This window comes from Petaurus breviceps, unplaced genomic scaffold (assembly GCF_028583685.1).
Source record: "Petaurus breviceps papuanus isolate PSGF00001 unplaced genomic scaffold, PetGlider_PUasm1.0 208, whole genome shotgun sequence".
Classification (NCBI taxonomy): domain Eukaryota; kingdom Metazoa; phylum Chordata; class Mammalia; order Diprotodontia; family Petauridae; genus Petaurus; species Petaurus breviceps.
The window spans coordinates 4,283,628-4,299,316 of record NW_027185852.1 but is presented as its reverse complement, the minus strand read 5'-3'; the positions used below and the strand labels follow the sequence as shown (position 1 = coordinate 4,299,316).

At 41.2% G+C, this 15,689-nt stretch overlaps 1 protein-coding gene across 1 annotated transcript in view; it reads right to left on the bottom strand.

The window, feature by feature from the left end:
* Positions 1–12,587: 12,587 nt before the first annotated feature.
* LOC138165236 (neuronal growth regulator 1) overlaps positions 12,588–15,689 on the bottom strand; it is a 1,124,289-nt gene continuing 1,121,187 nt past the window's right edge. Inside the window, exon 7 of the mRNA XM_069093354.1 lies at positions 12,588–14,404. Coding sequence (XP_068949455.1) covers positions 14,280–14,404 — 125 coding nt within the window. The 3' untranslated portion in view covers positions 12,588–14,279. The remainder of the gene's footprint in view (positions 14,405–15,689) is intronic.

Here is a 15,689-nt window from a genome sequence, read left to right as displayed (position 1 = left end):
TGCCCATGGCACCCAGCTAGGAAATGGCCAAGACAAGATTTGAACCCAGATCTCATTCAACTCTATGGCTCGTACAATAGCCTCAGCTCATCCTGCCACATTCGATCAAAGGTTGTTTATAAATGCAAAATCAACATCTTTGGATGACACTTTATAACTTGTTTTCCATTAGGATTCCATACTGTGGCTTTGCAAAATGAGTCTCTTTGCCCACATCTGCATATGGCTCATCTTTGCAGTGGTTGTAAGGAACATGGAGATGTGAGGAAACAGTCATTCGTCAGATCATAATAAATCAATGTCCTGGACATTTGAGCCTTCTCTGATTCAAAAGAGTAATTATGCCTTAATAGGAAGTATGACAATGGGCTGCAGCCCAGGAGGGTGGCCAGAGAAGCAAAATCAAGGGTATTCTGATTTGTGCTCACGCTGGGTTTTTGAACTCCTACCAGGAAAGTTAGAGACGAGTGAGTTCTCAATTCCTTACAAAAATAATGTTATTTGTTTCCTACTTTTCACTTTTTCAAGGCTGGGTTATGACACTGTAGCAGGGATTCTCAGGAAAATGGCCTGACGGTAACAGTTATACACTTCTCAGCAGTTCTGAGATTTCTATCTCACCACCTTCTCCTATCAAATGGAACAGAACCTTTCCCCTTCCCACAAGAGACCAAACTTTCCAAGTCACTAATCAGAAAATCAAGTTCTTAAGTACAGCCCAACTGAAAAAAAAGTATGTTACAAGTCTATAGATTGTTACCTCCCTCATCATGGATTGTCACAGGTTTAATTGTTATCTTTAGCATTTTAGAGTGTGGAGGTATCTCTACAGAACTCCTTTATGATTAATAGCCTTGTTGGTGTTCACACTGAATACTGAGAAATTTCAGGGCATTGTTAGGGTAAGGTTTTGTCTGAATTTCTGAAAGGTGGTAGGATGGGAGATGGAGGAAGAAAGAAGAGTCCTTGAGGGGGTGACTAGGTGGTGCAGTAAATAGAGCACCAGCCCTGGAGTCAGGAGGACCTGAGGTCAAATCTGGTCTCAGACACTTAACACAAAAACTAGCCGTGTGACCTCAGGCAAGTCACTTAACCCCAACTGCCCTCCAAAAAGCAAAACAAACAAACAAAAAAAGCACTTGAACGATCAGTCATTTCCAGTTTACCAGACTCCTGGAAGGAATGAAGACTGGACAAGGCATCATGGGAGTGGGTTTTGACAAGGAAGGATTAGAGCAGTTTGGCTCTCTCATGGTACTTCACATCCTACAAATTAGATTTGGTGGATTCAGGGACAGGACAAAGGGGGTGGGATATGGATCATTGACTGACAAGGATGCTAAGACACTCTTCTGCGTCAGGCAGGTTTGTGCTATCCCATTGGGATAGCGTGGCTTCGATCAGGCAGGAAGTGTGTCCAATTATAAAATAGAATATAAGCTCATTGGGGCAAAACAAGTTTTGTGTAGCCAGATGTGAACGTGGGATCTGGCACGTATTAGGTTCTTAATAAACACTTGTTGGATTGAATTGAATTAAAATGATCCAGCCACTTTCTTTTGTTGTTGTTCAGTCATTTCCAGCTCTTCATGACCCCATTTGGGGTCTTTTGGCAAAGACACTGGAGTGGTTTTTTTGTGTCCTTCCCCTGCTCATTTTACAGATGAAGAAACTGAGGCAAACAGGGTTAAGTGACTTGCCCAGGGTCACACAGTAAGTGTCTGAGATCAGATTTGAACTCAGGAAGATGAGTCCAGGCTCAGCATTCTATCCACTGCAATGCCACCTAGGTGCCCACTTTGAGACTTGACATGTCTCAGAATTAAGGGGTTGAGGTTTAATGCACTGGCCAATGAGTTTTTACCACCTTGAGTTTGATGGTTCTTTGAAAAGATCCTCCCAGACTATAAATTTTCATAATATTTTTGATGTACCTAGTTACCTCAAGCAAGGTTGGGTTGTTTTTTGTTTTTGTTTTTTTTGGCCTCATTTCTTCTTTTGTAAAAATTAGTGGGTGAGACTAAGCCAGTCACTTAGATCCCTTCTAGCTCTAGTTACCATGAATGGTAGAGAATATTTATAGATGGTGATGATGATGGTGATGATGATTGATGATGATGAAGAAGGAATGTGGTCTGTATACTATAGGGAAAATCCTAAATGCCAAATTCTCCATTAATGCCCACTGTTTCACAATGTACATTAAAGTTATAGTATGAGGGGCCATTGGCACAATGTACAGTCCTTCGGTAGTTTAGAAATGCCTGAGGTCAGCGTTTGCTGTCCTAGTTTGCAAGGATTAGTTAAAATAGACTTTAGCTGAGGGCACCCACTCCCTGAAGGGAACTCTGAGTTCCCTACTGGCAGGGGTGTGCTGTAGCCAGCTCCCACTGGCTTTGGAGGGTGGGTTGTTAAATTTTCAGTGTGAGCATTCACACCTTAGAAATTGGCAAACACTACAAATCAGGGCTTAATTTATTGTTATTTTGATTATCTAGGTTTAAGAATGTGAGGGGGGAAATGTTAAGAAGGCAGATTAAATTAGAAGTGTGTCCTGCATACATTTCCTCAAGTTAAATACTTCTAAGCAAGCCACTGCTTGCAACTCAATCAAAAGGTCTTTATGACTACTATACGATACTGATGTAATCTATGCTAATCATAGATTATGAAGAATTGCATTATTATAAAATAATCTTATCATTTATTAAGGAAATTAGGGGACTGATAAGATTGGAAATGCAGCAATAATAGCTTTTCTTTGTTCATTCTTCTATAATCATTGATTATGTCAACGGAAATCAAAGTCAAGCCCTAGAAATCAAGGTGATTCTCATGATAGGTCCAGGAGGAGATGTCATATCTAAAATACTTGTTAATAAATTTTATTCCAAGGAGATTTTTCGTCCAATCCACCCCCACCCCACTATAGTCATAAGATGTTTTCTTATTTATGTCTAGTTTACAAAACAATGAAGTGCTTGCTGTTTGGGCTTCCTGGTTTTGTGCTAATTTCCTGTAGATTCCTTTCTCTGATATCTTATTGTGAAATGTACTTTGCTGTCACCAACATCTCAAAGAAACAGAAAGGTGTTGAGTTAATAATGGTTTAGTATCTAGGACAGAAAGACTATTCCAAAGTGAGCAAAACATCTGGTCTTCCTGGCTCAGTTTCCAATTCTATGGCCTGCAGGAATGCACACCTCATTGAAATTAATGACCATCATACAATGTTGGGAGAGAAGATGCCCCAGACTTTTTAAACAGCTTATGTCATGGATCCAGAGAGGTAAAAGGGATCATGGGAGAGTAGTCCTTGATGCAGAGTTTGAAAGGACCGCAGAGGCCATTTAGTTTGACATCTTTTCTTTACAGATGAGGAAACTGAGGCCCAGGGAAGTCCTCTGACTATTTAAGTTCAACAAAAGTTGAAAGCACTGGTCTTTGTGAGTCTTTAAAAAGGAATTACATTAAACTTTCATGACACTTAATGAGTAAGACCTTGTAGGAACAAATACAAGTTTGCCTACCTTCCCAAAGGAAAGGCATATTGCTGACATCATTGTTTTTCTGAATTCAGACAAAACCAATCTTTCTCCATGTCCTTGCTGGCTGTTGATTAATTAAGTCTCAAGATGTTACTTCTGCTCAGATCCTCTCAAACCAAGCTTAAATAGAGACTCTTGGCTACACTGTTGTGTCCTCCCCCTCCCTCTTGGGGAATTATCCAGAACACCACATGGCCGCTTTTAAGATTGTTTTCCAGATCACTGAAAGCAAGGAAAGACTTTAGCTCCGTCCTTTTTTTGAAGACAGAAGCTTAAAACTGTTTGAAATCTGTGAAAATAATTTCCAAAATTGGAGGCAGAGGAGGGAGGTAGGAGCAGACAGGCAGAGACAGGGCAAGCCAGAGGCAGAGTGATTGAATGTATTTCTGTGAGAGGAAGATGGGGACTCTTGGGATGGTGGCTTTCTCCTCTGGTGAAACCACAGAGAAGAGGTCACAAAGGGCTATTGATTGTGTTCATTATTCTGAAGCAGCTAACAGAGGAAAGGTGGTTCTGAATCATTAGAGACTCCAAAGAGGTTTCTGAAAAATGGTACCCCAACCTCCCTGGGGAGCTGGTGGGCACCAGCAGCGCCTGTTTAAGCACAATCCTGCCCAGCAGGTAGAAGAAGTCTGCTGTTGTTTCCTAGAAAGTTAACTTTTGGAATGTAAAAAGGTCAAAATTAATGAAGAAAGTAGAGAATTCAAAGTTCCAGGGAGGTACATCCCTGTGCTTTGAGCAATTCGCTGGAAATGAGGGAGGAAAAGCAGCCCCTTTAACATTCTCAAGCTTTCAAAGCCTAATGAAGCATACCCCCTCCTGGAGCTTCTACTGAGCTGCAATTTCTGCTCGGAAGTGGCTCATTAGCATGAAGTGGAGGTGGACCATCCAGCCACTCCTCAGAGCGGCTGCTTCTGCCTTACCTCGCCAGCTTCTATTCAATTGATGAAATGTTGCTGTCTCAACTATTGCCTCAGGATTAAAAAAATATATATTCAGCACATTGAAACTGATCACAAGAAAATATCTTTAGTCTCCCTAAACTTAAAAGGCCTTTTTTTCATTTTTAGCACTGTGTGAAAAAAAAAAAATACAAGTATGTCTTCCACAGCTTCCTTCTTTGAAATTTGAGAGTACATTTCCCCCTCTCCTTTGCATATTCATACCCCATCATATTCATCTGTGGACCTGGCTCATCCCTCATTGTGAACACCCAGGGGAAAGAAACTTTCCTGTGGGCAGGCACTGAGTCTAGCTCATTTTTGTAGGTCATGACATGGACTCAATAAATGGTAATTGGAAGAGTCCCTCATTACATTTATTAATGGTTATTTCCCCATGCCAAGTAGCCCAAACTTTTTTTTTTTAATGAAATTGATAGGTTCAGGAAGGAAAGTGTTTCATGTGCTAAATACATGGATAGTCCTCTAGGGTCTTTTATACACACACGCATGTAGTGCAAGCTTATTTTCTTTTAGGCATTAACATTTGCTTTCATCTATTTTTTTTAATGTCCTAGTTCATTCACCTGTTCCCTTTTTCCTTTATAGGTTTGATATTTTAAAGGGAATTGAAAGAAGTTGGAGTTGAAAGATTTTGTACCAAAACTAATACAGTCAAAATTAGAAGGGAAACAAGAAACAGGAAAATTTTCCCGCAAATTTCTCTGATAAAGGGATCAATTTTCAAATATTTAGGAAACTAGCTGAATTCATAAGAATATGAACCATTGCTCAATTGAGAAATGGCTAAAAGACATGGAGAGGCAGTTTCCAGAAAAAGAAATTAAAGGTATCAATAGTCACATGAAAAATACTCTAAATCGCTATTAAAGAATCACAAATGAAAACAACTTTGAGATCCCACTACATACTTATCAGATTGACTAACAGGACAGAAAAGGAAAACGACAAATGCTGGAGGGCTGTGGAAAAACTGGGACACTAATGCATTGTTGGTGGAGCTGTGAACTAGTCCAACCACTCCAGAAAACAATTTGGAACTGTGCCGGAAGGACTATTAAACTTGATGGGGTACCTGGGGTCTAGATCAGTTTGTGAAACCAACTTGTAAAACCAGTCTGTTCAGTTGTAACTGCAATTTGTCCTTTCCCACCCTTGAGCTCTGCCCCTTCTCCCTATCCCACACTCCACCTAGGCACCCTGTGACCCCTCTGTTCTTACTTAATGTCTTCATTTCTTCTGGGCCTGGCCCACACCCTCCTTTGTCCTTGCCTTTTGTCTCCTGACCTGGCCCAAATCTTACCTAAACTGTCTATTCACCTGCTCCTCTTGGTCAGCTCTGACCTTTGTCTATGCCCTGAGGCCCCTCCCATCTGGTCAGCCCTGACAATGGCAGCCCTATCCTTTAAAGGTGAAAGCATGTACCCCTCTCACTCGCAGGTCCCCTAAAGGACTCTTGCCCGCTTCTCATGGAAGTGTAACAATAAACTTCTACAACTCTCCCTCCAATTAAGCCTGAGACCTTGAATTCTTTCCAGACGATATTGCAGGTTTTCTGGTCTTGGATAAGATCAGAATGTCTGCTGAACCTTTTGGGATCCCGTTTACCCCCCATCAGTGGTATAGGATTGTGATGGGTGCTATAAGAAATGACAAGCAGGATAGTTTCAGAAAAACCTGGGAAGACTTAAATGGACTGATATAAAATGAAGAGCTCAGAACCGGGAGAATATCATACACATTAAGAGCAATATTGTAATGATCAACTGTGAAAGACTTAGCCACTCTGATTAAGGCAATGATGATGGTAGCTCCAAAGGACCCATGATGAAAAATGCTCTCCACCTTGAGAGAGAGAACTGATGAAGCCTGAGTGCAAAGTGAAGAATATTTTTAGAAATTTTCTTGTTTATTTTTTATGTTTTCTTTTTGTGTATTTCTTTTACATCATGAATCATATGGAAATATAGTTTGCGCTACTTAACACACTTAATTGATATTGCTTCCCTTCTTAAGGTGCAGGAGTGGGGGTGGGAGGAAAGGAAAAATTTGGAACTCAAAAATTAAAAAAAATGTATTTTTACATGTAATTCGGAAAATTTAATGAAATAAAAATATATTAAAAAAAGAAAAGTACTAGAGATCCATAATTAGGCAAGGGATCACAGGGACACAAGGCATCTAAAAATGACAAATGACATATTGTTTCAGACACACAGATTCATCACATAATGCTGTAGCAATTGCTGCATTTGTGTGTTTCTCCTCTGAGAGATGAGAAGCTACTTAAGAGCAGGGACTTTTTCCCTTTATATGCCACGTGCCTAGCAGTGTACGGTACATAGTAGATGCTTAATAAGATGATTAGTTAATTGATTCTAGAATCTGTCGAATGAAGTTTAATTTTCATGTCTATAAGAATAGGGAGTGATTCTGTCTCCCTGCTCTCATTTTTTTCTTTTTTCATCTCTCTGTCTCTCTCCCTCTTTCTTTTTCCCTCCCTCCCTCTCTCGCTCCTCCTCTCTGGCTCCCCTTCTCTCCTTCTTCTCTCCCCCTTTCTCCCCCCCCCCTGTGCCTCTCAGAGAAGAGGGGCTCTAGTTCTCGTCATTAGTCCTGAATTTTCCCAGAACAAAGCTTAGTTAGTGAAATGACTGTGGGCAGAGTAATATGTCCCTGCTGAACGTTACAGAAATTAGAGAGGAATCTCAGTGACTGAAACTTTAATTCTCAAGGTTTGCAATGTTTGTGCAAAATCTGTGAACTGCCATTTATTCTTCATCCTGTTAGCTACTCACATTAAGACAATGATAATGCTTAAACCCTCTTCTCTCTTCCCTCTAGTAGTTGAGATATCCTCTGAACATAGAACAATGCCTTTACCCATCAATCAACAAGCATTTAATAGTTGTCTGAGGGCAATGTTTCAATTCTTTAAATCTTATTTTCTTAATTACAAAATCCCAGCATTCCAGATTTTTAGAGTTGGATGGTATTGGCTCAGCGACCAACTAGACCAAACCATACCTGAAAAGAACTCCCACTGGCCTATCCACAATATGTGGTTATTCAATGGTTACTTGAAGATGTTGAATGGAACAGAATCTCTCACTGGTCCATTCCACATCTGGAGAGCTCTAAGGAATGACAAGCATTTCCTTTCCTCCCGTCTAAAAAATAATCACCTTTTGGTGATTTCCATTCATGGGTCCTGATTCTGCCTTACAGAGCTAATAATTATCTTCTAATTCCATAGGACAACCATTCAAATCCTAAACAAACAATGTCAAAAAAAGCAAAACAAAAACCAGCAGCTCAAAGCTGTGATGTCCTGCCCCGTCTCCTCTTTTCTGGGCTACATCTCCCCCAGTTCCTTCAAATGTAATAAAGACCTAGAGTCCTTCTGTTTTGATTAGAGTTTGATTTTATGTTGTACATAAATGAGCAAATTCTGAATTATGAATATTTTAAAAATAAATTTTATAAATGGTTTCTTAGACTTTTATAAATTTATAAATAAGCAAAAATATTTACTTAAATTTTGTTGAATATATTCTGAATTTGGTCCCTTGGGTTGGTCCTTACATAGAATTATCTAAAATTGATGCTTTGATGGAAATTATCTCAAAGAACACAGTTTAAGGGTAATGTTAATGGCATTTCAGTCTGAACTTAAAGTATTATATTCCAAAGAATACCTAGAAGGCTGGGGAGCTACCTTAGGCAAACCTGTTTGTGCAGAGACGGACATAAGAAAAATCAGCTTTCACTTAGAGGATGAGGGAACCAGGGGCAAGTCTAGAGGAGCTGGACAAAAACATGCCATGCTCATCCATGCTACATTCATGGAGATAATGTCTAGTTCAGGTTGACCCTTGAGGGCTATCCTTGAAGGAGAAGAAAGTCACACAAAGGGAGTAGCATGCATACAGCAGGGCAGGGAGAAAGTAGAGAGCCCTATATGAGCATAAAGTGAGAGCTCCAGTCTTCTCTTTCTGTAGATGAGGAAACTGAGGCCCAGGCCATCAAGGAACTATCCTCAATTCACATTGGCAATAAGTATGTGAGGTAAGATTTATACCCTAAACGGTGGTTACTATTCTATGTGAGGGCTCAGAATTGGTTTCTTAGCATCAACTGCTGATATGACAACCCCACTTCTTCTCATTGCCTCTTTGAGTCCCCCCCCACTTTTACTGGGGAGTAGCAAGAATGGTCGCCCCTTTCTTAGAGAGAACACATTCAGCACATCTGCTGGGAGGCCTGCTTGGGCTCCTGGCCATGCTGGTAAACCAGGAGCCTGGTGTCAGCCTCCCAGCAGCCCAGCCAAAACCTGCCCTCTTTGCTAACACTGGGGAATCACAAAAGAAGGGTGTGGGCATTGAGCAATTGCCAGACTCCATTCCTTTTCCCGCAGTTCTCCTGGGTCTGGGTGCATTTCCCACTCGTGGCTGCCTTGCAGGCTCTCTTCTCCAAGTAAGACCCTGGACCTCCTCTCCCAGCACACACACTTCTCAACCTTCTCTCCTACTTCAAACCCTTTTGCATTCTTTCGAATAGACTTAGCACTTACTTGTCTATGAGCATATTTCATCTCCCCAGTTGAATAGAAGCTTCTTGAGGGCCAAGACTGTTTCATTTTTGTCCTTATATTCCGAGGGCCTATCCCAGCTCCAGGTGCAGCAGAGCTGCTTAGGGGGGCTGTGGAATTGAGCTGAACTACGCCTGTCCCGGGGGAAACTTTCTTGGAGTAGAGCTCGGGCGTTCCCACCAGCTTGGAGCAGAAAGTCAGATCCCTGAGGGCATGGCCTATTTTCCTTTCATTCTTTTCATTTGCATGGGCCTTGCACGTGGGAGGTCGGGCATACTCTGCTGCAGAATTGGAGTAAATGTGGGTCAGTGGCTGGTGGTGATGGCAGGAGGGGAGCTGCTCTGGTGTGGATGTGTTTGAAACTATGAGACTTCAGGCAGTTTTCACCCAGTCTTGCTCCTTCAGAACCCTCCTCCAGGTGAGGTAAATAGAGTAGGGAGAAGGCCTTCACATCTAATTGTGCTTTCCATGTATTTTTAAGCCAAGCATTTTAAAGTTATCAATGACTTATTTTTTGAAAACTGACCAAGTTGGTAATCCCCTCTTAGAAGCAAGGCAACACATTTCATATTTGTTTTGAAGTATGAATGTTCTATGCAAAGTCAGAAAGAGCTCCTTTTTTCTAGTCTTTAAAGAAAATGCGTATTTAAAGGATCTGAAGACATATCATTTATTCATGTTAATAGCTATTGAAAATGTTCTATGTCCACATGCTTCAAGAAGTCGTTTTAAAAAACTTGACCTCTTTTAAAATCAATTCTGAATTTCAAAAGCGTCCATCCCCCTCCCTCCACTTGCATGAAATAAGTGACTTCTGGCTTTGGCTGCCAAAACCAAGCGCTGTGGAGATAAGATAGGGAAGAATTATTCAGAGAATGTCAACCCAGTAAGAGTCTATGGTGAAAATTCAGGTCCCCAGATGGGTCCCGTTGTCAGTGGTCAGTTGTGGGGACAGTTGTGCCTAGACTTTCTTGGTCCACTTCCCAGCTCTCCGGGTTGTTCGACCATGGACAGTCTTCGATGAAAGTAATTTTCTCTCTCTTTTTTTTCTAAGTCAGGCACCTGTCAAATAAGCATTTTGTAAATGTGTACGCATTATGTGCATTTTCCTAAACCTGAGAATGAAGGTTTGAGACCAAAATTTTGACAGGTTTGGTGGGTTGGAATATTATTGACCCCAACATTATTAACAGGGCCTTGATCTTCATTGGGGCATATAGTCAATCTTTTTGAGTTACTATGTAAGGGGACCATTGCTTGAGAGGCAGAGCTGCACAGTGGACAGAATGTTCAACTTGAAATTAGGTGGAGCTGGATTCAAATTCTGCCTCAGATACTAACTGTGTGGCCCTAGGCAAGTCATGTAATAGTTCTTGACTTCAGTTCCTCATCTGTAAAATGAGGGGATTCAGCCTGCTTAGATCCCCAAATCTCTTCAAACTCTAATTCTCTGGCTTAATGTAAAAGACTCCCACGGCACCAGCCCACCTCCTGAAAATGCAAAAAGACAAGAAAGCTACAGAACAGAGTTTGTGCTCAGAGTCCACGTAAGCACAGAAATGAATGTCTTTTAAATAAAGCCACTTCAAAATTTTCCTGTTTTTTCTTTTTTCTTCTTCTGGGATTTAAAAATGGTGGAGAATGTTGTTTTAAATGAAATTTAAAAATACTCCTCTTATAAAATTGTAAGGATGTTACCAGGGTTTGAGGGAAATATGAGCTAGATTGTTTACAAATGTAAAATTATCTTTAAAATTACAGAACAAACATTTAAACACACCAAAAGGCAAATGATGTTACCTTATTTGAACAAAGCTAAATTCACAGAGTCCTGTGATTTCACTTTGTCCAGGGGTGTATTTTAGGACTAAAAATTTAGGCCTCTAGAAGGCAAGGGGAAAAATAAATATTGCCATTTCAAAAAGTCCTTTCTTTCTAACATAAAAGTATATGCAGACAGATACTGAACTATGATAGAAGTTCAGCCACACCCTATAAGAGAAAACACCCAGCTTCAGAAATTCAGAATTAGCATGATTTTCTAAACTCATTAAAGAACTTGGTTCATGCATTGATTGACCTGGATTCATCTTCCCTTCTGCCCAATGGATCTTCCAAAGAGGAGGGCCTTCCTTGACTCCCTGGGCCTTTCTTGTACACAATGTGTATTTCTGTTCTATTTCTTTCTTGCCCTGAAGGTATCTTTGGTATCAAAGGTTACTGCATTCTGGGGTGATACTGTTATTTCTAGTGAATAAATTCTTTTTTTTAGAAGACATTTATTTTTTATTTTTATTTTGGAGGGGGGAAGGCAGGGCAGTTGGGGTTAAATGACTTGCCCAAGGTCACATGGCTAGTAAGTATTAAGTGTCTGAGGCGTATTTGAACTCAGGTGTTCCTGACTACAGGGCTGGTGCTCTATTCACTGCACCACCTCGCCGCCCCCCCCCCCCAGTGAATAAATTCTTACCGATCCTGAGATATTCCATCTGCAAGAGGAAACCCTGAAAATTAGAGAATGTGTTGCTCTGGTTGTACTGACATCCATCAGGATATTAGAAGAGCAGATCAGCTTATGATTCAAGGTGAATGGCCCAGGGTATCATTTTTGGTTTTTTGCTTTCAGTCCTCCCCCAAATGAATCCCATGATGCCTTTTACTGCTACTAGAACAGCAAAGTAAATGTGGAGGGCTAGTGTTGGAGCTAGGAAGAGCTGAGGTCAAGCCCTGCTCATAGCACACACTATCACTTGACCCTGGTCAAGTCACAGACCTTGGAGTTGGGGTTTTGGCAAGAGTAAGCAGTAACCTCCTGAGACTAAGTTATAGATGGCTTGCTTGCTTGTAAGTGGTGAAGAGAATTGTTCCACATACACTGTTTCATCAACACTGATGAAAGCATTTGTCCAGAACCACCACAGCAAATTCCTGTTGCTAAATATAATCAAATTTCATTTTGTTGCTTTTTTTATGGAAGAAAAATGTTTTTGTCCTTCGTTGCAAGATTTATTTTGTAATTGAAACTGATTTATAATGTGCTTTTGTGCCTAAAATTTACTACAATTTGTGTGTGTGTGTGTGTGTGTGTGTGTGTGTGTGTGTGTGTGTAGCAACAGAGAACTAACCCAGATTTAAAGATGGGGTTGGGGGGGATGTTAGAGCATATGGTCTCATCCTTTCATTTTGTAAATGAGCAGATTTGTGGCGTGGGAGGTTTTGACTTCCCCAAGGTAACAGGAACCATAGACAGCAGGAAGCATATTGGAGCCCAGGTGCTTGGCCTCCAGGACCAGGGATCTTGGTCCTTCCCAAGAGGCATGAATAGGCATGTCTTAATTCTGCACGTGTCCTCTCTAGGATGCTTCTTCTCTTTAAGTTAGTCATTTAGTTCGTGTGTTAGGATTAGCAGCAAGAACAAAAAATGACTGAATTCACGCCAGCCTCGGTGGGGGTGGAATGGAAAAAAGCAGTCAAACGTGGAAACTGGTATTCAAGGCCATAGTGTTACTTTAATAAACAGTAAAACCACAGGAATATTACTGGAGAGTAGCACGTTTCAGGGTAACAGCATTTGTCTTCACTACTGTGGTCCTTGGTTCTTTACAAGAGAAAGAGAAATTTAGTATCCACAATGACTTAGAGAATTAACATTTCCTTCATTTCCCATCACTAGTGGCTTATCTTCAACTTACATACATCATGTAAGAAGAAATAAAGCATGCTAATTCGGCCAGGCAGGATTCATCCGAGAGTGGAAGATTTCCCTACAGAATTAGCTCTTTCTGAGACTGGCCTGGGATGGAAAGACATTCTATTCTGCCACCATTGTTGACTGTATACCAAGGTAGAGTTACTGGAATCACAAATCTTGGAGCACACTTTTAAAAAACATAGATAGCCTAGAACCTCACCTGAGAAGGACTCTCAGATGGCACAGATTCAAATCCATTTGGCCAACAGAAGCACTGTCTACGGTATACTAACTTAACAGCTGCAATACAAACCAAGTTCATGAGCGGATCAATTTGGGAGCAGTGGACAAAAGAACAGCCGTATTCTTTGAGGAAGCACAGAACTGATTTCAGCTTGGAAGGGGAAGAGGCCAAAGGGCCCAGAGCCCCGAAAAATCTCCTGAAATATTTGTGCTGTTTTATTTTTCCAAAGAAAAGCAAAAAAATAAAAAAAAAAAAGGGGGGGGGGTTAATATCTTTTTCCAGAGAGGATACAGAGTTTAACTGCATCAACAAAATTTACTTGAAATACACCTGACCTGACCTGTCCTGTCCTAGCAGAAAAAAAGGGGAGGGGTTACTCATTTGAGCTTTGGGCAGAGTTCTGAACTGTTCCTTTATTCCCCTAATGATAGAGAAAGAGGTATTTTTTTTTCTTAAAAAAAATACATATAAGCCAATACCATCTTCGTTCAGGTAGGGATCAAGGATGGTCAAACTGACTTTTTTTTTTCAATTTTAGCATTCACCCCAAAATTCCAAATTTGTTGGAGAGGAAGAAAAAAGTCTTTATTTATTTGTTTTTGTGAAGGCACACCCATGCTGAACTTACAGGAAAAAAATAAAGCAGGACTGCATAGCGCAGTTATATTACAAGGCTCATTCTTGAAACCTGAATATCATGCTAGCAGAAAAATCTAGATATGTGGTATATTCTGAAGAAATGGTCTGAAGGCAATCGTATTTGCTTTTGTTTTTCTAAAAAAAAAAAAAGGAAAAATGCATCTGTGTAAATGGGAAGAAATTTTTTTTTTTGAAACAGGGAACTAAATGATTGTATTGCAGCCTCAAAGAATCCCATATTCACTGCAATATTCTTTTTTTTTTTGTTTTTTGTTTTTTGTAAACTACGGTCTGCAAGCTAGCAGACCATGACTGAATGCTTTTGAAAAGTTGTCGCTTACAAACATGAAATCACAATTAATATCCTCTAAAAGTAATTTCAGAGCTCGCACGTCTTAAAAAAAGGACAATGTGCACTGTAATGCAGCTAATCAAAAAAGGAGTCGAATTAAAGTATTTACATAATGAGCAATTCTCCAGAAGGCCGTCATTCCCCATGTAAGCACTGCTGATTACATCCCACGCTGCTCTGAACAAACGCTGCCAGATTGGATCCAGTCATCGGCACTTTCAGAGAATCCTTAAAAGCCTTTATGGATCTGGACGTTTATTGTAGGATGATGTCCTTCAGGTAGAGTATGCTGGTGAGAGAGGGCAGTGACAAGACCAGAGACCAGCAGGACAAGAGGGCTTCAGCACTTCCGGTGATTCCATACTGGGCTGTACTTGGAGCTGGGGAGAGAGGGAAAAGAGGCCAGACATGAGTACGGTCGCAGGGAGGCAGGCCATGACCCTCCCCGATGGCTGAGGGACCCTTGCTAAAGCATGGCAAAGCCAAGCTTCCTGTTAGAGTGAACTCAGATTGTCCTGCCAGGTCGATTTTGCCTCAGCTGTTCTGCCCGGGCCTGACTCCACCAGCATCAGGCCCCCATCCCAAGGGCCGCCACCCCCCCTCCCCCCAGCTTTTCCTCTTTTTGTGCAGCATCTTCACCAGGAGATTATAAGCTCTATGAGCATGGGGACTGTCTTGCTTTTTCTTATTTGCCACCCAAATTAATGCAGGGTCTGGTACACAGAAGGCATTTAGCAATGTTTATTACTGTTGACTAAGGTAGCCTTCTGGGTAAACACCATGGAGCTGCAGTTTTCTCAAGGTGATGAAAGAGGATACAGCTTGGGAGCTAAAGGGACCTTGGAGGTCATCTGGTCCAGCGCCTCATTTTACAGATGGGGAGACTGAAGCATAAGGCGGTGAAGTGATTCACCAATGTCACACAGCAATATCAGAAGCAGACTTGAGGGTCAGAACACTTTCAACTATCCCATGCTACCTTACGGGAAGTACAATTTTCTCCCTTAGCTTTCATTCATAAGAGGACTTGTGGGACTCGGAGTCAGCAAGACCAGAGTCTGTATCCTTCCTGAGACATACCAGATGTGAGACATAACCTCTCACCCTCAGTTTCCTCATCTATAAAATAGGTTGTTTTGAGGATCAATTCAACCCCCAATAGATACTCTTAAAAAAATAGCAAAAAAATCTTAGTTTAATTTCAAACTACTAAAGCAAAAAACAACACTAAGACTTTGGGACGTGCTCTGTGGAAGGTGATTTACGAGCCTCCAAGTGATATAAAATGTGATGTATTACTCATTCATTTGCTTCTCTCTTGATTTTTCCAATATTTGCCAGTGCAGCCAAAGGTGATACAGTAGTTTAAGCAAACCCCTTGAACTTGGATTTTCATCAGTGCTGTTAGATACCCCCCAGCTAAGATATATATTGTAGGAAGCATAATCTTAGCTCTGGGCTAGAGGTCCTCAAGAGGAGGACTGGCCAAGTCATGGTGGCTCTTCTTCTCTCTAGACTATGTGAGAGGCAGCATGGCACACTGGGAAGAGATCTGGCCTTGGAGGTGAGAGTCTTGGGCTCCAGCTCTGCTCAGACACATCCTGGCTTCATGAGCCCGCAGGCACCAATGGCAGGTGCCACTCTGTGCTCTTGGAAGGCGTTTTC